Source organism: Pristis pectinata, chromosome 3, assembly GCF_009764475.1.
Source record: "Pristis pectinata isolate sPriPec2 chromosome 3, sPriPec2.1.pri, whole genome shotgun sequence".
Classification (NCBI taxonomy): domain Eukaryota; kingdom Metazoa; phylum Chordata; class Chondrichthyes; order Rhinopristiformes; family Pristidae; genus Pristis; species Pristis pectinata.
Genome location: NC_067407.1, coordinates 22,670,280 through 22,697,319, shown reverse-complemented (window position 1 = coordinate 22,697,319; position 27,040 = coordinate 22,670,280). Strand labels below are relative to the sequence as shown.

Here is a 27,040-nt window from a genome sequence, read left to right as displayed (position 1 = left end):
ACCACCATTGCCAAATCTAATCATATCCTCACACCATGACTTTGTACCTGCACTTCCATCGGTGACTGGTGGATTATGCTCAGAGGCAGTTTTTTTTCCTCTTCTTAACCTAGCAACACATCTGGGCAATTGCAATGCTCTTCCTGTTTTTTATTTCACATTTCCAGCGGCATTATTTTGCTTTTGTATCAGTGTAACTGATCACTTCTCTCACTGTAAAAAGGCCTGTGAATAGTTGTATGGTAACTGATGCACTAGCACACAGTTCGGCAAGCACAATCAAAATTTAACACTTCAAGAAATTTTATCATCAGGCCGATTCAGGCAAATAAAGCATCCCTGAGGCTGGGATGCGAGGGCTGGTTGACTTAAACCTCAAGGCTTCACTTCAGTATAATTGATGGGCTCTCTCACCTGACCATACCTAGATTCAACAGCTTGGTTTCCAGAGGCTCTCTGAGACCCTGTTCTAAAGAGGGATGGCACCTCGCTCAGTGAAGTTGCATCCTTGATTTGAAGAAGGCTGGAAACAATTGTGCTACAAGTAAGAGTCTTCTCCCCAAGATTTCCCTCAGTTTTACTCATGGCTCTCTAAGGTTCTGTTGGAGTGGGATCAAGCAAGAAAGGGAATAGCGTTCTCCCAAATGCTGCTTGGTTCCCAAGTGCTTGAACAAAATCTGATAGCGCCAAAATCACCAGCTGTGTCCACAGGACAGTGCTACAAGGTAAGCAGAGGTTCATTCCCCTCACAAAAGAAGTAACGGCTGATATTGTTTTCTTCTCTCTGTTCCCTCAGTAATAACTGTCTGCACACTTTACTTCACTTACCTAGTATAAACAAATCCCTACTTCCCATCATATCCTTCAGAGAAGAAGAATTTTGCGAGGGCAAAATTCATTCCCAACCCTCAATCCTTCCGCACATGAGAGGCCTTTCTTCAGAAACAGAATCAGATTTAATATCACTGACATATGACGTGAAGTTTGTTGTTTTATGGCAGCAGTGCAGTACAAAGACATAAAGATCTATAAATTACAAAAATAAATAAATTGTGCAAAAAAAGAGGAATAATGAGGTAGTGTTCATGGATTGTTCAGAAATCTGATGACGGAGGGCAAGAATTGTTGAGTTTGGGTCTTCAGGCTCCTGTATCTCCTCCCTGATGGTAGTAACGAGAAGAGGGCATGTCCCAGATGGTGAGGGTCCTTAATAATAGATACTGCCTTCTTGAGGCACCACCTCTTGAAGATGTCCTCGATGGTAGGAAGGGTTGTGCCCGTGATGGAGCTGGCTGAGTCTATGACCCTTTGCAGCCTCTTTCGATCCTGTGCATTGGAGGCTCCATACCAGGCTGTGATCCTCTGAGTTGTTGATACCTGGTAACTTGAAGCTGCTCACCCTTTCCACCGCTGATCCCTCAATGAGGACTGGTGTGTGTTCTCCTGACTTCCCCTTCCTGAAGTTCATAATCAGTTCCTTGATCTTGCTGATGTTGAGCGCTATGTTGTTGTTGTGACACCACTCAACCAGCTGATCTATCTCACACCTGTACACCTCGTCATCGCCATCTGAGATTCTGCCAACAACAGTGGTGTCATTGGCAAATTTATTGGTCGTATTTGAGTGTGCTTAGCCACACAGTCATGAGTGTAGAGAGAGTAGAGCGGTGGGCTAAGCACACATCCTTGAGTGCACCTGAGTTGATAGTCAGCGAAGAGGAGATGTTACCACCGATCTGCACTGACTGTGGTCTTCCTGGAAGTCGAGAAGCCTGCTGGTCATCAATGGAGTAACAGCTACACGCTGGAGCTCCTATTTATCTTACCTTCTCAACCCGGTTTGAAACTTTTTCTCTGCAATTTTACTTCACCATGGCTACAAGGGCTGCCAAAGGTACTAAAACTACTAAAGAAGATGACCCTTCTGCATCTCTGGAATCTATTTTGCAATTGCTTCGAAAACATATAGATGATTCTTCCGAGAAATTTGAACAATTTCAAAAGCACCTTCAGCAGATTAATTCTAAATTGGATTCTTTCCAAGAAACTTTACATGATCATGACCAACGGATTAAACAGCGTGAAGCATCTCTCTAGGTTCTGGATGAAAAAATTGATGACTTGGAAAAGCTTTGTGAAAAACAATCTAAAGCTAATGGAAAGCTAAAACAGAAGATTATTGACTTCTAACAGGACCAGGTGGAGCAACATCAGAATCCTCTGACTTAGAGAGCTTGTCGAAGGCAATCAACCTACTGAATTCTTTGCAAACCTTCTGGTTGAATTGTTTCCTTCTATTTTAAAAGCTGCATCTAAGATTGACAGAGCACATAGGTCACCGATGAACAAATTTCTTACGGAAGGCATATCCAGGTCAGTCATTATCTCACTGCATGACTTTCAAATTAAAGACCTTTTGATTTGTGAATCTCGCCGAAGAGGAATGATTAATTACCAAGATTACAAGATTAGAATCGTTGAAGATTTCTCACCTGAAGTTATGAATGAACGTGTGAAATTTAAAAAGGTCATGTCAGAGCTTTTTAACCAAGGATATAAGCCTTCACTTCGCTACCCTGCAAAGCTAAGAATCATTCTGGAGAGTCTATTGGTGGTGCTCGATGGACTAAGTCATAACTTGGCTTTGGTCCAAGCACTTTTCAATTTATTATTTACCACTCTTTAATAAGTCTTTTACAATACTGGCACAAGTTTAATTTTGATTTTTAACTGCTAAAATGAATACCAGATCTAAAGCGTCAGCTAATGGTAAAGGTAATGGAGACCAACCTACTTTGGAAGCTATTTCTAATCTGGATAGAAAGTTTGACTGGAGCTTTGACCAATTGAAGTCCATTTTACAGGACTTTGAAGAAAAACAAAATACTCTTATCCAGGAGAATGCCAAACAAATGCAACTAATTGCTGAACTCGACCAAGCTGGTAAAGAGAGAGATGCCAAACTTCATTCACTTGAAAAAGCTTTAATTACGACCAAGCAAAACCTGGAAAAGCAACAACTTTTAAATTTTTAAAAAAATTTTATTTACAGTGTGGTAACAGGCCCTTCCGGCCCAATGAGTCCGCGCCGCCCATTTTAAACCCATATTAACCTACCCGTATGTCTTTGGAACATGGGAGGAAACCGGAGCACCCAGAGGAAACCCAAGCAGACATGGGGAGAACGTACAAACTCCTTACAGACAGCGACGGGAATCGAACCCCGATCGCTGGCACTGTAATAGCATCGTGCTAACCGCTACGCTACCGTGCCGCCCCACAGAGGATCATCGACCTGGAAGGACGCAGCAGGAGGAAAAAATTAAGAATTATCAATTTTCCAGAAGACACTGAGACTGGTAACCCTACAGAATTCTTTTCTAAACTTTTGGTGGATGTGTTCGGTTCCGATATGTTCCCTGCTGACCCTATTCTGGACAGAGCTCATGGAGCATTAAGATTCAAACCTGCTCCGGATCAAAAACCTCGGCCAGTAATTTTGAGATTTCATTTTGTCAGCGTTAAGGAACTCTTGATTTGTACCACTCGTCGATGTGGAATGATTCAATTTAAACAATGGAAGTTTTGAATAATTGAAGATTACACACCAGAAGTTATGAAAGAAAGGCTGACCTACAAACCAGTTATGGCTCATCTCTATCAAAGCAATTATCATCCTGCATTATTATTCCCAGCAAGGCTGCGAATTACACTGCCTGATAAATCTCGTAAATGGTTTAAATCTATTCAAGAAGCCGAGCAATTTCTTTTGAACTAGCTTTTAATTTTAAAAGCTAAGAAATGCAGAAGAGATACAGTGTTTTTCCTTTGATTTACGACTTACTCGCTTTATTATCTAATTTTTAGATTTAAACCTCTTTTTTCTTCTTTTAATATTTTTAATGTTTTGTTTTTATTATAATTAAGAATTTAACCAATGACTGATCATTTGCTTTCTTTCTGAAATAATTATTAAACTGTATCCTTTAAATGTTGACTGTTAATGCCCTTTGGCTCTGTTTTAATTCCTCATCTTTGTTGTTATTTCGATATTTCTGTTTTGGTTATCTTGTTCATTCTTAGTCTAAACATGAGTGGTTTATATATTTGTTAATTTGGACTACCGCCACCAATAGAATTGGGGTTAATTCAATTAGAGGGTAGCTTTCTGGCTGTCTATTGGCCAGTTTTCGGGCTGTTGGGGGAGGGGGTGGGGCTGTTTTTAGGTTTTTTTCTGGGCTAAACTACAAATTTTTCTAAATTGTCATCATATCTGCTTCCTCTTTGAACTTTTTTACTTCTTCCTGTTGGTAAGATCCATATATACCAAGATTAACCCTTTACATACCATATGTTTTTTAATCTGTTAAAATGGATAAGACTATTAATTTTACTTCATGGAATGTTAACGGCTTAAACAATTTGCTTAAGCACAAGAAGATCTTTAAAGTTTTTCATAGATTAAATGCTCAGATCATTTTTGCTCAGGAGGCTCACATCAGGAAGAAAGATAATCAACGTTTTTTTAGATTTTGGAGGAGTCAACAGTCCCATTCAAATTCACAAGCAAAGGTGAAAGGAATTTCTATTTTTATAGACTCCTCAATTTCATTTGTCCATCATGAGACAATATCAGCCCAAATGGTAGATTTGTAGCGGTTGCTACCGCGGAATAAAACAAGACTCTACTCGGAGGATTGCCAAACAGAACTGGTTTATTTTCCCGCCTTGTGCGGGCCCTTTAAGGGAGAATGTTCCCGCCCAAAACAACCGGTAATGACGTAAGTCCTACGTCATCAGGACTTTCCCGCGCGCGGGTTCTCCCTGTCGCTCGGAAAGACGAGGCCCGCCGCCATCTTGGGCCTCATTGCTCCGACGCCGCGCGACCTGACTGCCGAGCCGGTTCGCCCGACTAGATGGTGAGTCGCCACACAACCCCCTCCCAGAACCGGCGATACAGTCCCCAAGGTCCGTGGGCTGTGCCAGCTGCCGCTTAGGGGGGCAGCCTCTGCGTCGCGGCGTGGCAACCTCGACAGGCTGTTGCAGATCCAAATGGGCCGGTTTGAGGCGGTCCGCCGTGAAAACCTGTTCCCTGCCTCCAATGTCCAAAATAAAAGTGGATCCGTTATTCCGTATGACTCGGAACGGTCCCTCATATGGTCGTTGCAATGGCGCCCGAGGTGTGCCCCTGCGAACGAAAACAAACTTACAGTCCCGTAGTTCCTTGGGCTGGCAGGATGGGGCTTGACCGTGCCATGAGGTGGGAATCGGGGCCAAGGCGCCAAGCTTCTCGCGCAGTCTTTGTAGGACTGCTGGGGGTTGTTCCCCTTGGTCCCGAAGGGCAGGTATGAAATCCCCGGGGACAACTAGTGGCGCCCCGTATACAAGCTCAGCTGACAAAGTGTGGAGGTCTTCTTTGGGGGCAGTGCGTATGCCGAGCAGGACCCAAGGCAGCTCGTCAACCCAGTTAGGACCCTTCAGGCGGGCCATCAAGGCCGATTTCAGATGGCGGTGAAAACGTTCCACCAACCCGTTTGATTGAGGATGGTAGGCCGTGGTGGTGTGCAGCTGCGTCCCTAGCAGGTTCGCTAATGCAGCCCAGAGACTGGAAGTGAATTGGGTGCCTCTGTCTGAAGTGATGTGGGCCGGAACGCCAAAACGTGAGACCCAAGTTGTGAGCAGCACCCGGGCGCAGGAATCAGTCGTGATGTCAGTCAGGGGGGTTGCCTCAGGCCACCTCGTGAACCGGTCCACGATGGTAAGGAGGTACCGGGCTCCTCTTGAAACCGGCAGAGGGCCCACGAGGTCGACGTGTATGTGGTCGAATCTCCTACGGGTAGGCTCGAACTGCTGTGGTGGGACCTTGGTGTGTCGCTGGATTTTTGACGTCTGGCAGTGCGGACAAGTCCTGGCCCACTCACTGACCTGTTTGCGCAGGCCATGCCAGACAAACTTGCTGGCGACCAGTCGGACAGTAGATCTGATGGACGGGTGCGCCAACCCATGTACCGAGTCAAAAACGCATCTTCGCCAGGCTGCAGGGACTATAGGTCAGGGCTGACCAGTCGCAACGTCGCAAAGTAGGGTCCGCTGACCTGGACCAACCAAGAAATCTCGGAGCTGCAGACCCGAGACTGCGGTTCTGTAGCTGGGCAGTTCGTCATCGGCTTGCTGTGCGTCAGCTAGGGCCGTGTAGTCGACACCCAAGGATAGGTTGTGGATGGTTGGTCTGGAAAGTGCATCAGCAACGACATTATCCTTTCCGGAGTCATGTTGGATGTCAGTTGTGAACTCGGAAATGTAGGATAAATGTCTCTGCTGATGAGCTGACCAGGGATCGGAGACTTTGGAGAAGGCAAAGGACAGAGGCTTATGATCGGTGAAAGCGGTGATAGGCCTGCCTTCTAGAAAGTATCGGAAATGCCGGACCGCCAGATACAGCGCTAGAAGTTCCCGATCAAAAGCGCTGTACTTCAGTTCGGGCGGTCTAAGGTGCTTGCTGAAAAATGCCAAGGGTTGCCAGCGGCCTTCGAGTAGCTGTTCCAGTACCCCACCCACCGCGGTGTTGGACGCGTCTACCGTGAGGGCAGTCGGGACGTCAGTCCTGGGGTGTACCAGCATCGTGGCGTCTGCCAGGGCGTCTTTGGCCTTAACGAAAGCAGCCGCAGCCTCGTCAGTCCAGGTGATGTCCTTGCCCTTACCAGCCAGCAGCGAGAACAGAGGGCGCATGATACGGGCTGCTGCAGGGATGAAGCGATGGTAAAAGTTGACCATCCCAAGGAATTCCTGTAGGCCTTTGACTGTGTCGGGGCGGGCAAAATAGTGGATAGCATCCACCTTGGCGGGTAGAGGTGTTGCACCGTCGCTGGTGATTTTGTGGCCGAGGAAATCGATAGAGTCAAGTCCGAATTGGCACTTGGACGGGTTGATCGTGAGGCCGAAATCGCGGAGGCGGGAATACAGCTGGCGGAGGTGGGAAAGGTGTTCCTGGCGGTTACAGCTGGCGATCAGTATGTCGTCCAAGTAAATGAACACGAAGTCCAGGTCTCGGCCTACCGCATCCATCAGCCGCTGGAAGGTCTGCGCGGCGTTCTTAAGGCCGAACGGCATCCGAAGGAATTCGAACAGGCCGAATGGGGTGATAATCGCAGTTTTGGGGACGTCATCCGGATTGACCGGGATTTGGTGGTATCCCCTAATGAGGTGCACTTTGGAAAAGATGCAGGCCCCGTGTAAGTTCGCTGCGAAGTCCTGGATGTGAGGGATGGGATAGCGGTCCGGGGTGGTGGCGTCATTCAGCCTGCGGTAGTCGCCGCAGGGCCTCCACCCTCCAGTGGCTTTGGGGACCATGTGCAGGGGGGAGGCCCAGGGGCTGTCTGACCTGCGGACAATCCCCAGCTCCTCCATGTGACGGAACTCTTCCTTTGCCAGGTGGAGCTTGTCTGGAGGTAATTGTCATGCTCGGGCATGAAGGGGTGGCCCTGTGGTAATGATGTGGTGTCGTACCCCGTGTGTGGGCCTAGAATTTGTAAACAAAGGTGCCAAGATCGATGGGAATTCGGCTAGGAGCTTGGCGAAATCGTCGCCAGAAAGGGAAATGGAGTCCAGGCGCGGGGCTGGTGGGCTGATTTCTCCCAGGGGGATAGGTCCGGAGAGTGCTCGAGTGGACTAACCGCTTCCTTCGCGGGTCGACTAACAGGTTGTGGGCCCGAAGGAAATCGGCTCCTAGGAGTGGTCGGGCGACGGTGGCAAGGGTAAAGGTCCAGGTAAAATGGCTGCCGCCAAAGTGTAATTGAAGCGTACGGGTGCCGAAAGACCATATCGTTGTACCGTTGGCGGCATTGAGTAGAGGACCTGGTGGCCTGTCACGAGTGTCGCGGCCTGTCGGGGGCAAAATACTGACCTCCGCTCCAGTATCAACGAGGAAACGCCGTCCAGATTTCTTGTCCTGAACGAAGAGGAGGCTCTGTCGGCGGCCAGCCGCTGTAGCCATCAGCGGCGGCTGGCCCTGGCGTTTCCCTGAAACTTGCAGGGTGGGCGGCATCGACGGGCCTCCGCACCCCACCTCTGATGGTAGAAGCACAGCTGGTCACCCGTGTCGTCGTCTGCGTTCCTGGGGCGTGGTTGCTGGGGCCGGGCGAGGCGGGCGTTGGGCTTGCGGCCTGGTGATTTGACTGACGGACGAACTGCTCTCGCGCTTGGCCCTCCACAGGACATCTGCCCGGGCGGCCACCTCACGGGGGTTGCTGAAGTCGGCGTCAGCTAACAACAAGTGGATGTCATCGGGGAGCTGTTCGAGGAAGGCCTGTTCGAACATCAGGCATGGCTTGTGTCCCTCGGCCAATGCCAGCATCTCATTCATTAGGGCGGATGGGGATCTGTCCCCCAGGCCATCCAAATGAAGCAGGCGGGCGGCAGGCTCACGACGGGAGAGGCCGAAGGTCCGGATCAAAAGGTCTTTGAAAGCCGGGTACTTATCTTCCTCCGGAGGCGACTGGATGAAGTCTCCAACCTGGGCGGCTGTCTCCTGGTCCAGAGAGCTAACCACATGGTAGTACTTCGTGGAGTCGGAGGTGATCTGCCGAAGGTGGAATTGTGCTTCGGCCTGGTCAAACCAGACGCTGGGCCGAAGTGTCCAAAAGGTGGGCAGCTTGAGGGCCACTGCGTTGGCTGCTGCGCTGTCGTTCATTTCGTGGGTCCAAAAGCCATTTGGACCGTCGGGGTCACCAATGTAGCGGTTGCTACCGTGGAATAAAACAAGACTCTACTCGGAGGATTGCCAAACAGAACTGGTTCATTTTCCCGCCTTGCGCGGGCCCTTTAAGGGAGAATGTTCCCGCCCAAAACAACCGGCAAAGACGTAAGTCCTACGTCATCAGGACTTTCCTGCGCGCGGGTTCTCCCCGTCGCTCGGAAAGACGAGGCCCGCCGCCATCTTGGGCCTCGTCGCTCCGACACCGCGCGACCCGACTGCCGAGCTGGTTCGCCCGACTAGACGGTGAGTCGCCACAGATTTTTATTAATTACTGGTCTACTTCATAATAAAAAAGTTATGTTTAATGTTTGGGCACCCAATGTAAATAACCCTGAATTTTTTAAACATTTGTTTGCATTATTTCCTAATTTAAATGAATACACTGTGATTATGGGTGGAGATTTTAACTGCTGTCTAAACCCTTCGATGGATAGATCTGTGTCAAATCCTACACTTCCAAACAAATCTGCTGTCTTTATTAATTTCTTTTTAGTTGAATCCAGAATTTTAGATGTTTGGAGATTTCTACACCCATTTGATAAAGAATTTTCATTCTTTTCTCATGTCTACCATAATTACTCGAGGATTGATTCTTTTTTTATTGATGCTAAACTAGCTCTACTTACTGTGGACTGGAAATACGATGCAATTGCCATTTCTGATCATGCACCATTGAGATTATCAATTAAATTACCAGATGCATCCTTTGATGTCAGACAATGGCAATTTAACCCTTCGCTGTTACAAGATTTAGATTTCGTCCAATTTATTAAAGAACAGATTTCATTTTTCTTTTTAACTAATTTTACTGAAGAAATTTCCAGTGGGATAATATGGGATATGTTTAAAGCATACATCCGTGGTCAAATTATTTCATATTCTGCTGGATTGAAAAAACGAACTAATAATGAAATACGTATATTGGCTGGCAAGATTAAAGAAATTGAGATACCATATTCCGTTACTCCTAATCTGGAGCTTTTTAAAAAGAGAACAGAACTCCAACTACAACATGGTTTATTATTAACATCTTCAATTGAAAACCTACTACTTAAAAACAAAAGTCAATTTTATATACATGGTGACAAATCTGGCAAATTATTGGCCAACCAATTGAAAGCTACTATATCTAAACATCAGATTAATAAAATTCATAAACCAGATGGTACCTACACGATAGATCAAGTTCAAATTAACAAATCCTTTCAAGAATTTTATTCTTCTTTATACCAATCAGAATCCCCTGAGGATCCTACTTTAATACATGGATTTTTAAGAGATTTGAAGACTCCCCAATTATCTTTAAATGAACGCTCTACATTAGATGCTCCCATTTCAGAGGAAGAAATAAAGAAAGTAATATTTTCAATGAATTCGGGTAAAGCACCTGGCCCTGACGGATATACAGCTGAATTTTTTAAATCCTTGCCTGATTTTCTTGTACCCTGGTTAGCCAAAATTTTTAAAGATGCCCTATCAGTGGGTAAACTACCACAATGTTTTTATGAACCAACTATTTCTTTAATTCTTAAAAAGGATAAAGTTCCCACTGATTGTGCATCTTATAGACCTATTTCTTTATTAAGTGTAGATTCCAAAATATTTTCCAAAATATTGGCCTTTAGATTGGAAAAGGTTCTTCCACAAATTATCTCTGAAGACTAGACAGGATTTATTCAGAATAGTTATCTACATTTTAATATTAGGAGGTTAATGAATATTATATATACCCCTTCATCCCAAATTCCAGAATGTGTTGTTTCACTAGATGCTGAAAAGGCGTTTGACAGGGTCGAATGGGAATATCTATTCAGTACACTTCAAAAATTTAATTTTAGTCCTAAATTTATATCTGCGATTAAAATGATTTATTATGCACCTATGGCTTCAATACTTACTAATAATCAAAGATCTCCTTTGTTTAGGCTTTTTCGAGGTACTAGACAAGGCTGCCCATTAAGCCCTTTATTATTTGATATTGCTTTAGAACCTTTGGCTATTGCACTTCAGGATTCTTCAAATATATGTGGTATTACTCGTGGACAGAAGATTCATAAGATATCTCTTTATGCAGATGACCTGTTACTTTATATTTCTAATCCGGGGGAATTTATCCCCGCAGTACTATCACTATTAGATCAGTTTAGTGTTTTTTCTGGCTATAGATTAAATCTTAATAAGAGCAACTTTTTCCATTAAATATGCAAACCCCAATTTATAGCCAATTACCTTTTAAATTGGTAACTGACTATTTTATGTATTTAGGTGTTAAAATTACCAAGAGACATAAGGATTTATTTAAAGCTAATCTACTACCTTTAATTGACCATGTTAAACAATTATTCACTAAATAGTGCCCACTGTCTCTATCATTGGTAGGCCGAATTAATGCAGTTAAGATGAATATTTTACCAAAATTTTTATATTTATTTCAAGCGATTCCAACTTTTGTTCTGAAATCTTTTTTAGACACTATTGATTCTAAAATTCTTTCATATATTTGGCAGAATAAAAACCCAAGGTTAAGTAAGAAATATTTATAAAAACTCAAAAAGGATGGTGGTATGGCCTTGCCTAACTCTAGATTATATTATTGGGCAATCAATAGTAGATATTTAATTTTTTCGATACAAGATTCAGATGCAATTCAACGCCCCAACTGGGTACACCTTGAGTCCCAATGAGTACTTGAATTTTCATTAGTTTCTATTTTAGGAGCTCCACTCCCTTTTGCACTTACCAAATTAAGTAAACATATGATTAACCCAATTGTTAAACATACAATACAAATATGGTTTCAATTTCGTAAATTTTTTGGATTGAATAAATTTAATCTATGAAGTCCCATTCAATCTAATTATTTCTTTCATCCACCCAGAGTTGATTCAGAGTTTTCCATATGGAAAAGGAAGGGAATAGTATGTTTTCGTGATTTATTCATTGATAACTGTTTTTCATCCTTTGAACAATTGTCTAACAAATACAATTTGCTTAGATCACACTTTTTTCGATATTTGCAGATTAGAAATTTTTTAAAAGCTACTATACCCTCTTTTCCGACACCTTACAAAACTGAAATTACGGAAAAAATTTTCCGTTTTAATCCTTGTCAGTAGGGCTTGATAGCAATAATCTATGATCTAATTATGAAAATTTGTTCAGAACCACTGGACAAAATTAAGAATGAATGGGAAAGTGAACTCCAGACATCTTTACCTACAGAGACTTGGAAGAAAATTCTTCAATTAGTTAATACATCTTCAATGTGTGCCAGACATTCTTTGATACAGTTTAAGGTAGTTCACAGGACCCATATGTCAAAAGATAAGCTAGCTCATTTTTATCAACATATAAATCCTATATGTGACAGATGTAAATCGAATGTGGCTTCTTTGACACATATGTTTTGGTCCTGTCCTCTTTTGGAAAGATATTTTTAACATTATTTCAAATGTAATGAAGATTGATTTACAACCTCATCCTATCAGTGCAATTTTTGGATTACCAAGGGTAGAGTCTGGCCATCTATCTGCCTCCTCTAACCGTATGATTGCCTTTGTTGCCTTAATGGCCAAACGATCCATTTTGCTTAAATGGAAGGATCTAATACCCTCTACTACTTTTCAATGGTTCTCTCAAACTATATCATGTTTAAACTTGGAAAAAATTAGGAGTGGTACTGTTGATCCTTTGCTTAAATTTGAGGAAGTTTGGAGTCCATTTATTCAATATTTTCACATGATATAGATCCCCTTGTAATAACCTTTCAACTTAGAGGAATGGAGTTGACGACATAATGTTGCTCTGTTTCTACTGAGAAATTTTAGTCCAGTTTTTTTCTGTTTGTTTTTTTTTTGAATTTTGTTTTCTTTAGCTTAGTTTGGTTTGATATACTGTTTATAAATTTTCTTATTGTTTTGGGGATTTTTTTTCTTTTATATTTTATAATAAATCTTTTTCTTTCCTTTCTTTTATATTATATTCATTCACTAAGGGATCATTGGATCTACAGATTTTTTAATATACTTTATTGTTTTTTTATGATTATCCATGCCATGATTGTTCTTCCGATCTCTTTGTATTACATGTACAAACATTGATGTTATATATTAATCTGTATTAATTTGAAAACTAATAAAAAGATTGAAAAATAAGAATCATTCTGAAAAATGGCTCGTATAAATGGTTTATTTCTCCTGGAGATGCTCAGGCTTTTCTGGAATCTGAGAATTGAAATACTTCGTAATTTTCTTTATTTACATCTACTTCTTAAATTTTTTTTTGGTAACTCTTTACTAATACTCTGAATGTTTTATGTACTTTGATTTTTGATCTTTTTTTTGACATATTATTTTATGTATATATTTTTGATGTCTTTTACTAATAAACTAACCAAGATATTTGTTATTTCATATTTTGAAACTGTGGTGTTTCTTTTTGAGTTACTGTTTTGACTGGGTTGAATTTTACCAACCTTGAGAAATTGGCAACAGGTTTATTTGGGTTATACTGTCTTTAGGTAGAGATGCCGGCCTTCTTTTCGTCGGCTGCTTTCTCTCTTTGGGTGTGGGGAGGGGGATTGGGTTCTTTCTTTGCAAGCTGTTTTGGGCTTTTAGCCAAGTCTGTTGTGCAGCTACCTTATCAGAAAGTTCAATGTCTTATTTGAATCTACATCCTAATATGTCTTGTATATTACTTTGTTTATTACTCACAGTTAAACAATATTAAAATGGATTGAGTGATTAATTTAATGAGTTTTAATGTTAAAGGACTTAAACTATCCTGTAAAGCTAAACAAGATTTTTGCTTATACTAAAAAGCTCAAAGCCTCAATTATTTTGTTACAAGAAACTCACACACACAATTGTGATACTTTACGTTTCCTCAGCCGATGGAGAGGGTTACAATACCATTCTTCTTTTCGGGCTAAATCCAGAGGGGTTTCAATCTTTATAGATAATAGTTTCATTTGTTCAACATAAGGTTATAATGGACACTAATGGTCGTTTCGTTATAGTATCAGGGAAGTTAGATAATAGACTAGTGGTATTTGCCGATATTTATGCTCTGAATACAGATGATCCAGGATTTTTTGAACGATGTTTTTGCACTTTTGCCAGATTTGAATCTTTACTCTCTGGTTTTAGGAGGAGATTTTAATTGTTGGTTAGATTCAAGGTTAGATAGGTCATCTATTAAACCAGCAGCTCTTAATAGATCAGCTTTATTTCTTCAATCTTTTTTAATGAAAACTGGTGGTGCTGATGTCTGGCGTTTTTTACATCCAGAAGACAGGGAATATTCATTTTTTTTCTCGTGTTCATCACACATATTCCAGGATTGATTTTTTTTTAATTGATAGTCAATTGATTTCATCAATCCGAGCCTGTGAATATAAAGAGGTTGCTCTTTCAGATCGTGCTCCTGTGTTTTTATCTTTAAACCTCCCCGGACTCCCTCAAGTAAACAGATCCTGGCATTTTAATCTAACTTTGCAATCTGATAAAGATTTTTTAAAATTTTTGGAGAAACAAATCACTTTCTTTTTTAAAGAGAATACCCCGGGAAAGACTTCTAGTCTTATTATATGGGATGCTTTTAAAGCCTATATTAGAGGACAAATTATTTCTTACACGGCAAGCGTTAAGAAAAAAGCTAATGCAGAGAGGATTGATTTAGCCAATCAATTGAAACTTTTAGACCAAAAATATGCCTTGGATCCAGATCCCACTTTATATAAAAGGCGAGTTGAAATTAAAACCAAATACGATCTCCTTTTAACATATCCAATTGAGAATCAAGTTTTAAAAGATAAAACTCAATTTTATATCTATGGAGATAAAACTGGTAAATTATTGGCTAATCAATTAAAAACCTCTATAGCTAGACGGCAAATCAAAGAAATTCGCAAAGCCAATGGACAAAGGACAACAGATCATTTAGATGATACTTCTAGAGAATTCTATTCTACACTTTATAGTTCTGATTCTCCTAAAGAAGATACTGTAATGAACAACTTTTTCGACCAATTAAATATTCCTACACTCTCTGCTGATAACTAAAAACAATTAGATAAATTTATTACTCATGAGGAAATTGCCGAGGCTATACGATCAATGCACTCTGGAAAGACACCAGGCCCTGATGGATTTCCGGGAGAATTCTATAAGGCTTTCTCTTCATTGCTTATACCTTATTTAAGTTCTTGGATTCTTTTAAATCGGGAAGGTTACCACAATCCTTTCATGAAGCTACCATTTCACTTATTCTCAAGAAGACTAAAAACCCAACGGAATGTTCTTCATATAGACCAATTTCTTTACTAAATGTTGATGTTAAAATTTTATCTGAAGTTTTGGCTTGTAGGTTAGAAAATATCTTACCATTAATTATATCCGATGATCAGACAGGGTTTATCAAAAACCATTATTTCCATTTTAATATTTGTCGTTTATTGAATATTATTTACTCTCCTAATGAAATATTGGAATGTGTGATCCCTCTAGATGCTGAGAAGGCCTTTGACCGGGTCGAATGGAGTTACCTATTTAAAACTTTAGAGAAATTTAATTTTGGGCCCAATTTTATTCAATGGATTAAATTACTTTATTTATCTCCTTCTGCCCTTGTTCTTACTAATTTTCAACTTTCTGAACCTTTTAAACTTCAACATGGAACTAGACAGGGATGCCCTTTGAGCCCTCTGCTATTTGACCTAGTCCTAGAACTTTTAGCTATTGCTTTTTGAGAATCTACAGAGATTGCTGGTATCTCTAGGAGAGGTACCATCCATAAAGTTTTGCTCTATGCTGATGATTTACTGCTCTTCATTTCTAATGTTGAGACTTCGTTACCTTCTATGCTTTCTTTACTTTCCCGTTTTAGGCACTTTTCAGGATATAAATTGAATTTACACAAGATCGAACTTTTCCCTTTGAACAATCTGATACCATTTGATATTAATGTTCCTTTTAAAACTGTAAGAAACCATTTTACCTATTTGAGTGTAACTATTACTAAGAATTATAAACATTTATTTAAAGAGAATTTTCTTGCCTTATTAAATTATGTGAAAAGAATCTTACCAAATTGGTCACCCCTCTCTATATCGCTGATTGGTTGCATTAATTCTATTAAAATGAATATTTTACTTAAATTAATGTATTTATTTCAGGCTTTACCTGTTTTTATTCCTAAGTCTTTTTCTGATTCTCTTGACTTAATTATCTCTTCTTACATATAGGAAAATAAACATCCTAGGTTAAATAAAGTTCATTTCCAGAAAGCTAAAAGTAATGGAGGGTTTGTTTTACCTAACTTTAGGTTATATTACTGGACAGTCAATATACGAAATCTTACTTTTTGGTTACATTATATTAATCACGAAGCCTGTCCAGTATGGGTCTCTTTGGAAGTTAATTCTGTTAAAAAATGTTCTAGTATTTCTTTGCTTGGCTCTTCACTTCCTTTATCAATAAATAAATTAACTGATAATTTGGTAGTTAAACATGCTTTGAGGATTTGGTTACAATTTAGAAAATACTATGGTTTATTGAATTTTTCTTTGTCTAGTCCCATTTTTGCTAATTTTTTCTTTAAACCTTCTATGACTGATACAGTTTTTAAAGAATGGGATAGATTGGGTATTACTCGTTTTCAGGATCTGTTTGTTGGAGGAAATTTCTTAACGTTTGAACAATTGGCAACTAAATATAACTTGCCAAAAACTCACTTTTTTCGATATTTGCAAATTAGAGATTTTCTCCGATCTCAAGGACATACCCTCCCTATAAGTCCTGATAAGAACTTATTAGATGTAATTTTTAATTTGAAGCCTTTCTATGATGCTTCAATATCTAAGATTTATGGTAGATTATCAGGAATGAATAAGGTCCCTTTAAACAAAATTAAAAATGCTTGGGAACGTGATCTGCAGATTTCAATTTCTGAGGAAACTTGGAATCAAATTTTTAAACTGGTTAATACTTCATCATTATGTGCACGTCACTCCCTCCTTCAATTTAAAGTAGTCCATAGAGTCCACCTGTCCAAAGACAAGTTAGCGCGTTTCTATTCAGATATATCTCCTTATTGATACAAATGCAATAATGGAGAGGCTTCCTTAATCCATATGTTTTGGTCATGTCCGAGTTTGGAAAAATTCTGGATAGAGGTAGTTCAAACTTTTTCCGTACTTTTTAAAATAAATTTTAAGTCAAATCCTTTAACTGCATTATTCGGGATTGTTGGAGAAAAAGATATAGTTCTGATGACTTCCGATTTACATATATTGGCCTTCATTTCTCTTATAGCCAGGAGGGCTGTATTGCTTAAATGGAAGGAAACTATTCCCCCTACTCATGCTCAATGGTTACAGGATGTTATGTCATATCTAAATTTAGAGAAGATCCGTTGCTCTATTTCTGGATCTATTTTGTACTTTCAAATATTATGGGGACCTTTTTTGAACTACTTTCAAAACCACTGATTTGGTGCTAAATGTACAGATATTGGCCAATGCTACTAAGTCTTTAGGATGTTAATAAACAGTTTTGGTTTTGGTAGTGGGGTTAGATCTTTTTTTATAATAAAATTATTCCAACTTATCAATATCAATTGATTTTTTTTGTTTATCAATATGAAGCATTGTGATTTCTTGTGTGATTCAATACAATCTATTTTGTAACATTTTCTTTTTTTCCTTTGTTTCATGCATTTTGTACTTCTTATTTGAAATTAATAAAAATATTGACAAAGGAAGTCAAGGATCCAGTTGCAGAGTGAGGCACAGAGGCCCAGGTTTTGAAGCTTGGTTATTAGTACCGAGGGAATGATGGTGTTGAACGCCGAGCTGTACTTGATAAACAGTAGCCTGACATATGTCTTGCAGTTGTCTAGGTGCTCCAAAGCAGAGTGGAGTGTCAGTGAGGGTCAGTGTTCATTATCTCCCCATTTCATTCCATCTTCGTCACTTCTAGCACATGCACTATATGTCCAAGATCCATTTACGTTTTCAACAGCTTCTTTTGCTCTCTTTCTCTAGACAAAGACAGAGGTTATGGCAGGGAGAAGACCAAGGCAGGGAGAAGACCAAGACCAGTGAAGGGCAGCTAACCTTATAGCCATTACCTAGGAAGCCCTTGAGGTTAATGGTCCAAGTAGAATCATGAGCATCAAATGTAAAGGGATAGTACACAGTTAATGGCAGTATTGATGTACAGAGGGATCTTGGGGTCCAAGTTTATAGCTCCCTGAAGGTGGCTGCACAGGTTAATAGGGTGGTGAAGAAGGTGTGCAGCATGTTTGCCTTTATTAGTTGAAGCATTGAGTTCAAGGGTCAGGAAGTTATGTTGCAGCTTTATAAAGCTCTGGTTAGGCTGCATAGAACATAGAACATAGAACACTACAGCACAGTGCAGGTCCTTCGGCCCACAATGTTGTGCCAACATTTTGTCCTGCTCTAAGATCTATCTAACCCTTCCCTCCCACATAGCCCCTATTTTTCTATCATTCATGTGTCTATCTAAGAGTCTCTTAAGTGTCCCTAATGTATCTGCCCCCACAACCTCTGCAGGCAGTGCGTTCCACGCACCCACCATTCTCTGTGTGAAAGAAACTTACCCCTGACATCCCCTTATACCTTCCTCCAATCACCTTAAAATTATGTCCCCCCGTGCATCTGGAGTATTGGATTCAATTCTGGTTGCCCCATTTTAGAAAGGATGTGGAGGCTTTGGAGAGAGTGCAGAAGAGGTTTACTAGGATGCTGCCTGGTTATGAGGACATGTGCTATGGGGAGAGCTTGGACAGGCTTGGGTAGTTTTCTCTGGAGTGCCGGAGGCTGAGGGAAGACCTGATAGAAGTTTATAAGATTATGAGAGGCTTAGATAGAGTAGACAGCCGGTATCTTTTTCCCAGGTTCTAAATGTCTAATCCTAGAGGGCATGCATTTAAGGTGAGAGGGGGTAAATTCAAAGGAGATGTGCGGGGCAAGTTTTTTTATACAGAGAGTTGTGGGTGCCTGGAATGCTCTGCCAGGGGTGGTAGTGGAGGCAAATACAAGAGAGAGGTTTGAGAGACAATGTGCAGTGAAAGGAGGGAAATGGATATTGTGTAAACAGAAGGGATTAGTTTAGTTAGGCATTTAATTACCAAATTAATTAGTTCAGCACAACATCGTGGGCTAAAGGGCCTGTTCCTGTGCTGTACTATGTTCTAAGACAGGCCTGCCAGCTTTTGTGAAGAGGGTTGAAGGTTGGAAATAAGTTTGAAGGAACAAGCTTACTCTGTATTAATATGTAAAAATAATTATTGTTTAAGTTTGTTGTTTAACCCTTTGTATCATTTGCTGAAGAGTTACTGTTAACGTCGCCCACTTTTTATGGCTTTTCTATTGGGGATTGCTCTGTAATATTACCTCTTGGAAGAACAGAAGGGCACACTGAGAGAGGTGAATGTAAATGAACTGCACAACTGTTACGTTGAACAGTCACCAGTAACTCTGCCAGGCTGGATGGGGGCATGGATGAGCTTGCAATCATGAGAGGATAAGAATGATCCATTCATTGTGCCTATATTGAAGGTTAGTTGCTGACAGTTCAAAAACATACTCCATGCTTCTGGTTGCATGTCTTTATGTCAGCGAAGTGGAATGCAATTTTATCAGAACTCCAATGCAGGGCAAGCATATATTACATTTTAGTCAATGATCAATAATCCAGTCAGAATCTCATGTAAACCAATGACAGCAACCTAACTAAAAGGTTCTAAAATTATTTTAATACAGGGTCACGATTCAACTTGTGGACTTAAGAAATTTATAAATAAGCCTGTCAGTGAAGACTGTGTGATAGTTCAGGTGCTGAAGAAACAAGGAGCGATTCCATTTGTGAAAACCAATGTTCCTCAGACATTATTCAGGTACTATTGAATAAATTGCAATTGAAAAATACTGAACATTTGAGCACCAAGAGAACTTTGCAGACTGTGATGTGGGCAGAAAAGTGGGTGATTATTGGACCAAGCAATGTGTCAACCTTACATATTGTTTTCCAGTGAACTGTCTTTATAAAATAAATAATGGTGTAATGCTGGCTAATTTGGGACAGCTCCTGAAACACAGGTTTAATTCTGCTGTCTGTGCAGAGTTTGCATATTCTCCCTGTCACCATGTCTGTTTCTCCAGGGTGCTCCGGTTTCCTCCCTCATTTGAAAAATGTGCAGGTTGGTAAGATAATTGGCCACTGTAGGTTGCCCCTAGTGTGTAGATGAGTGGCCAAATCTTGGAATGTGGGGAGAACAAAATGCATTATTGTAGGATTAGTCTAATAATGGGTGCTTGATGGTTGACGCAGACTCGGTGGGCTGAAGGGCCTGTTTCTGTGCTGTATCTCTCCATGACTCTTATGATTTCACAACCATGTTGGTAATGCTGCTTCTGTTCCAACATGCCATTTTGTATCCATAATACATCTTGCTGTTATGTGAAGAGTTTGAAAGAATTTTGAGCTACCTGTACAGTTTGAGGTTCCTAAGTCATGTGCTGGCAATGCAATATCTGCCATGCATGTAGCCATGCACACGTCCCTGTCCAGAATTTAAATAGTACCGATTAAGGCACATTAAATTGACCCAATACAGAGGCCAACATGTGTTTTGCTTGTGAGTCTGCCACTAGGTAATCCAGACCCTGGAGCACATGACATGAAGCACTGTATTTTCATCAACATTTTACTTTTCATAGAAATTGGATTTATAGTTAGTAGTATTTTTTGAAATTAGCAATATGTTTAAATTTTTTCCATCCATGGTTATTGATATTGCTGAAAAGGGCAGTATTTATTGCCCATTCCTAGAACTCTTGAGAAGGGTGGAGGTCGACCTTCCTGAGTTCTGTTCCCCGTGGTGAATGAACATTCTGCAACATCTCTGCAGGTAGATAGTTCCAGGATTTTGACGTAGCACCAATATGTCCAAATTGGAATAGTGCTTGAAGGAAAAGGAAAATTAAAAGGGAAGATATACCAATGGGAATCTTATGCATTTAGTTGGAACTTACTGGTTTGGAAGGTGCTGTTTTGGTGATTTACTATTAGAGATTCCTTATGAAATGTTGTCACATAAAAATTGTTAAGTGCTCAAAAAACTTGATTTCTTGGAACTGCTGTCGCCGATATCAACTGGACTCTGACAAGTTGCACTTGTTTCTCAATTACACTTTATTTACTTGTGTACAAGGAGAACAGTCCGACCCCTGTCACCAAACTATTCCAAAGTTTCAACAAAGAGTTTTCTTTTTTATACAGGTATTGACCAATTAAAGTCCTGTGCCCCCTAGAATCCCTTATTTGCATACATAAAATGCCAATCGTTATGTTAATATAGGTATTAATAACCAATAAAAACTACATGTTAATGATAAAAAATACCTCAGTGTTAGTAAATAATTGGCCAATAGTTATTGTGTGCCTTGCAATCCTTTGTTTGCATCGTTGTCTTGGTGTGTCTGGTGACTTTGGGTCACATGCTGTACAAAGGGGAGCTATGCTCTCAAGGACCTTGCTCAGCACGGATGACTGCACACTGCAAAGCATCTCTGCCTGCACACTATCTTAACCCTCGCCTTGCCGCAGCTTCCACACTCCCCCCCCCCCCCCCCCCCCCCCCCCCCCCCCCTTTTACAGGACAACACAAATTTTACTGAGTTTCAATTGCACAGAGTTTCTGGAACTCTGTAATGACATCACCAGGCTGTTGCATCATGATGGAGACGGCTGTTCTGTGGGCCATCACTGCACAGAGTGATCTCAAGCATGAGATGAAAACAAATGCCACAGCCAGCTGAAATAACGCCCCCGATGTCCATTGTATGATGGAGCTGCCCCAACCCCCCCCCCCCCCCAACAGGGAATGAAGCCAGCTAAAGGGTCCCCAATGTGATGAAGGGGTCCTATGTAACTCCTGCCCAATCATTCTGACCTTGTCAGCCTTCTTCTGGATGTGTGCAGCCAAATCAGTGATGTTTTCAGATGAGTCAGGAATGTACGTGCAACATTCCCAACCAATAATGGCACAAGTACCGCCTTCCTCAGCCAGCAAGAAGTCTAAAGCCAACCGGTTCTGGAGGGCCACAGTACGAATTGCTACCATCTCAAATGTAATGCCCTTAATGGCTTGGCTCGTGTCCTGTAATGCGAGGGCCATCTCATTAGCCAATCTCTCCATTGCCGAGGCCATATTGATGTTTTCATGAGCCGGTCTTGCAGGTCCCCAGAATGGGGCCACCATTATCCAGAAGCATTCAGCCTCTGTGATAGCCCTTCGATGGTGGCCTTGCATGGCTGGATATAAGGAGAATGATTGCTGATGGTACATATATGGGACCACATAGGCCAAGTAACAGCAACCTTTCCACTCCATAGGCAACCATGGATATGCCTTAATGCCTCACATCCATTACATCCCATTGAGGGTCAGGAGTGGCGCAGTAGCCCGTGTGTTATTGAATATGCATATACTCTTGTCTACTAGAATAGAACCTTCCCATTGGCAGATACAGTCCTCACCTTTCCTTCACCCCATCAGGACCAAAGAGGGTGAATATAAAGCCCTATTACACAAAGGCAGGTACTATTCAGGCTTCAGGGAGTTGCAGCAGTTGATTAACTGTGGCTAACACTTTTGTAGACAAAGATCTGTTAGTAAACCTCCACCACCAGACTTCGGGTCTTACCCGAGCAGATTCTAACCAGGCACAAACAGTTGGGTATACCGTTTCTGGTACTTCAAGTTGTACTCCATCAGGGGAACATACCAATGTGCAACCTAGCTTGCAAAAGAGATCCTGCCTCACAAGATTAGCCGGAGAGTTCTGTGCTATGAGAAACTGATGTTTTCCTTCACGTCCGATAAGATGGTGAGTGATCCCACGAGAGACAGGTCGAGAGACTGGTTGTCCTGAAAATCCCACAACACTTACTGACTCATTGCTCAATGGTGCTAGTGGACAATCAGAAGCACGAACTGTGGGATAAGTGGTTCCCATATCAATTAAGAAATCAAGCTGTCGGTGTTGATCAGGTAGGTCGTTTAAAGTGAAACTGTGTTTCCTGGGGCAGTGGTGGAGGTGGAAACAGAATTGCCAAAGTTTCTCAAATGCTGAAATACTGTACAAAGGGGAGCTATGCTCTCAAGGACCTTTGCTCTGCACACTATCTGCAAACCATCTCTGTCTGCACGCTATCTTAACCCTCGCCTTGCCGCAGCTTCCACAGAACAGCCATAGGGAGCTGAAATTTGTTCTTGCAAAACCCTCAAGAACACAACCACATTCAGTCTGGAGGTAATGATTAGTGCAATTGTTATTGATATCATTCCTCATACATTCTTGTGGACATTGATTCTCCTAATGTCTCTCTCCAGTTCCTCCACAGCAATAGCAATGTATTCATAATAAGTCTGAAACTGGCTAAGAAAATAAAAACAGCAGCTATCACCCCTCATCAAAGACCTACAACATAAATCACAGTGGTGCACTGCAGTGAAATCATAAACACTCAGTTCTCTGTGACATTGTTATAAGAATTTTCATTATTAGCCCATCTCGAAACCTTTATGTCTCAAGTGGAATAGATTGGTTATATTACTTCCTGTTCTGTTCTTGTACTGTTGACAATCTCCAATCCCAAAGAAAAAGAATGGCTTATGAAATGGTGACATTGCCACATGGATTGAAAAATCACGGGTGAGTATATAAACTTACTGAATGACGTGTGTGGCAGATTGTGGGCCATATAACCGATGTCACAGAGATCTGAGTGTTTGTGACGTCCCCTTCCTGTCAATAAGTTTACAGTAGCCTTTTTGAAATATAAATGGGGTGAGAAAGTCATTTCAGGTTTCTTGTCACCTGTTAAAGTTGCAGATCATCCATGAGAAAATGACTTATTTCTTGCTACAGCTATGAATGCAGTAATCCCATTTATGGTCAAACCGTCAATCCATTCAACACCAAGCGGACATCCGGCGGGTCATCTGGTGGGGAGGCTGCCCTGATTGCAGCAGGTGGCTCCATCCTTGGCATTGGAACAGATGTCGGTGGCAGCATACGCTTTCCAGCTGCATTCTGTGGAATCTGTGGCTTCAAACCAACGGCAAGCCGATTAAGGTGAGATGATATTTTTGTTGCATTTAGAGAAGAAGGAATAGACTATTCTGCCCCTTGAATCTAGCTACTTTAGTTGTTTCATAGTCTCTTTATCAATACTGGTATTTCATTTCAGATCTATGTCATTCATGTGAATTCAAATTCTCCGGTTGACTACTACTCCCTTAGCCATGATCAAATAGCAGAGCAGACTCAATGGGCCGAATGGTATAATTCTACTCCTATGTCTTATGGCGCCATGGTGGGATTCAAACTCGTATCCCTGGATCAAAAGTCAAGACCACGAAGCTAATCCAGTAAATGGCCACTCCCGCTGCTCCCTTAACCATCACATTACCATTCTCTGGTATTCAGTTGGATTGTGACTGATTTGTACCTTGAGTCTTCATTGCTTGATGAATAACAATATTACTTGATGCCTGCCACCAAATTCATTTTATCTTGATTTTACTAAAAGCCCATATTGCTCGAGCATCCATATCTTTATGAAGGAGAGAAATACAGAGTTCCACCAGCCTTTGTGTGGAAAAGTACTTCTTGATATCTCCCCTGAATGGCCTGGGTTTAATTATGTTCCTTTTTTTTATTCCCCCCTGGCCATTTTAACAATTTAAGCACCTTAATCAGATTACACTTCAATCTTCTATGCAATTTGTCCTCAATATTTAATCTTTAAGGCTCATTATCATTGTTGGTTGTTCTGCCGTGCACTCAAAGGCTAAGATAGTCTTGAGTTGAGGATAAATTACATTTTCACAGCAGATGCTCCCAGCAGATTGTCCAATAAAAATCCTCTCATAAGATGCAGTGCAAACATTTTTTTTCTAAGGACTGAAATTACACATATGGCTGCATTTTACAAAATTGTTGCTTTTGTTTTGACTTTGCATGGATACAGTTTTAAAAATTGCAATGATATTAGCAGAAAAGAAATTATTTAATAAAATCTAGAATAATATACTTAGAGTACATTCAAGATTTGTGCAGTTAGTGGATTGAATCCTACAAAGTGATAGTTTCAAGTTTTACAATATTGTGGATAAATAAAGAGTTTAGCAACAAAGTAAAATTAAAGAAAGCAAATAATAGGGTCATAGTCATACAGCAAGAAAACAGGCCCTTCGGCCCGCCTTGTCCATGCTGACTGAGGTGCCTATCTACTTCTGCATTTGGCCCATATCCCTCTATATCTTTCCTCTCCATATACCTACTGAAATGCTTTTTAAATGCTGTGATTGTACATAGTTCTTTGAAAGTGGCAACACAGGTAGACAGGGTGGTGAAGAAGGCGTTTGGCACACTTGCCTTCATCAGTCAGGTTAGTGAGTACAGGAGTTGGGCCGTCATGTTACAACCGTACAAGACATTGGTAAGGCTACATTTGGAGCACTGCATACAGTTCTGATCACCCTGCTGTAGGAAGGATGCCATCAAACTGGAAAGGGTACAGAAAAGATTTACAAGGATGTTACCGGGACTGCAGGGTTTGAGTTATAAGGAGAGGCTGGAGAGTCTAGGACTTTTTACCCTGGAGCATAGAAGGCCTACGGATGACCTTATAGAGGTTTATAAAATCATGAGGGGCATAGATAGGGTGAATAGCCACATTTTTTTTCCCCAGGGTAGGGGAGTCCAAAACAATAGGGCATGGGCTTAAAGTGAGAGGAGCAAGATTTAAAAGGGACCCAAAGGGCAACTTTTCCCACACAGGGTGTGCTTATATGGAACAAACTGCCAGAGGAAGTGGTAGAGATGGGTACAGTGACGACATTTAAAAGAGATTTGGACAGATACAAGGATAGGAAAGGTTTGGAGGGATAGGGGCCAAATGCAGGCAAATAGGTCTAGCTCAGGCAGACAACTTGGTCGGTGTGAATGAGTTGGGACGAAGGGCCTGTTTTCTGTGCTGTGCAGCTTTAACTAATAGCTAAACCCGGCAACTCAGAGGGTTAGCTTTGGTAAAATAAGAGTAAATAATTTGCTACATCCAAAACTATTGACTAAACTGGGAACATTTATGAAGAAACGTCTTCCTTCATTTGAGGAAATAATATGTTTTTTATTTCATGCAGCAAAAAGGGGTTGACAGTAAATGCATCTGGACAGAGAACGGGTGAGTTTCTTCTCTGCATGAATGCTCTGCAGTTATGCCAATGTGCCAGACTTAACCAGAATTATTCTTAAGCTTGGGAGAAGATGGATGTTACCCCCCACACACTGTCTGTTTTCATGAAATGAAGCTGCTTCAACCAATAGTCATTATCCCTATGTTGAACGTTGGAGGCTGAGGGGAGACCTGATAGAAGTATATAAAATTATGAGAGGTGTAGATGGGGTAGATAGTCAGAGTCTCCTTTCCAGGGTGAGCATGTCAAATACTAGAGGGCATAGCTTAAGCTGAGAGGGGGAAAGTTTAAAGGAGATGCAAGGGGCTTGCGTTTTACACAGAGGGTGGTAGGTACCTGGAACACGCTGCCAGGGCTGGTGGTGGAAGCAGGTTTAAGAGGTATTTAGACAGGCATATGAACATGCAGGGAATGGAGGGGTATGGATTGTGTGCAGGCAGATGGGATTAGTTTATTTAGGGGTTTGGGAGCCTGGTGTTGGGCATGCAGATGACATGGTCTGCCAATGGTCTAAATGTAATCAGGGCCTGAGTACTAATGATGTTGATCTGGGGGAGCACACTGATTTTGGTTGCTTATACTTGCAATGTTTAGGAGGATTTATAAGGAGATGGCATTGCTGGTGTCCTTCCAGTACCTTGAGGTGCCTGCTGTAGGTCGTCTGAGTTCCAGAAGCTAGATGGAGGACAGGGAATACTGCTGTCTAGTCCACCATGAGCTTTGTTGCATGTCTGAGGTCTTGATGCACAAATGCCCCTTCCCTCATTCAACCAAAGACTGTTCTGGTGCGTTGAAAACAGTAGTGAATTTCATCATCCCCTTTCACTGAGAGGTGGCTTCCAAGTTATGGGAAGTGGTCCACATGTTCAGGGGTCTTGTTATTGTTGGAGGGCAATGCTGTTCAGCAGGGAAAATTTGTGAAGTATCTTTGTCTTGCAGATGTTGAGTGTAAAACTCATCCACTTTTGTACTTCAGTGGATGATGGCTTGGAG

At 41.3% G+C, this 27,040-nt stretch overlaps 1 protein-coding gene across 1 annotated transcript in view; it reads left to right on the top strand.

The window, feature by feature from the left end:
• LOC127568968 (vitamin D3 hydroxylase-associated protein-like) overlaps positions 1–27,040 on the top strand; it is a 63,533-nt gene that overhangs the window by 9,398 nt on the left and 27,095 nt on the right. Inside the window, exons 5-7 of the mRNA XM_052013242.1 lie at positions 19,542–19,675; positions 23,715–23,921; positions 25,994–26,034. Coding sequence (XP_051869202.1) covers positions 19,542–19,675; positions 23,715–23,921; positions 25,994–26,034 — 382 coding nt within the window. The remainder of the gene's footprint in view (positions 1–19,541; positions 19,676–23,714; positions 23,922–25,993; positions 26,035–27,040) is intronic.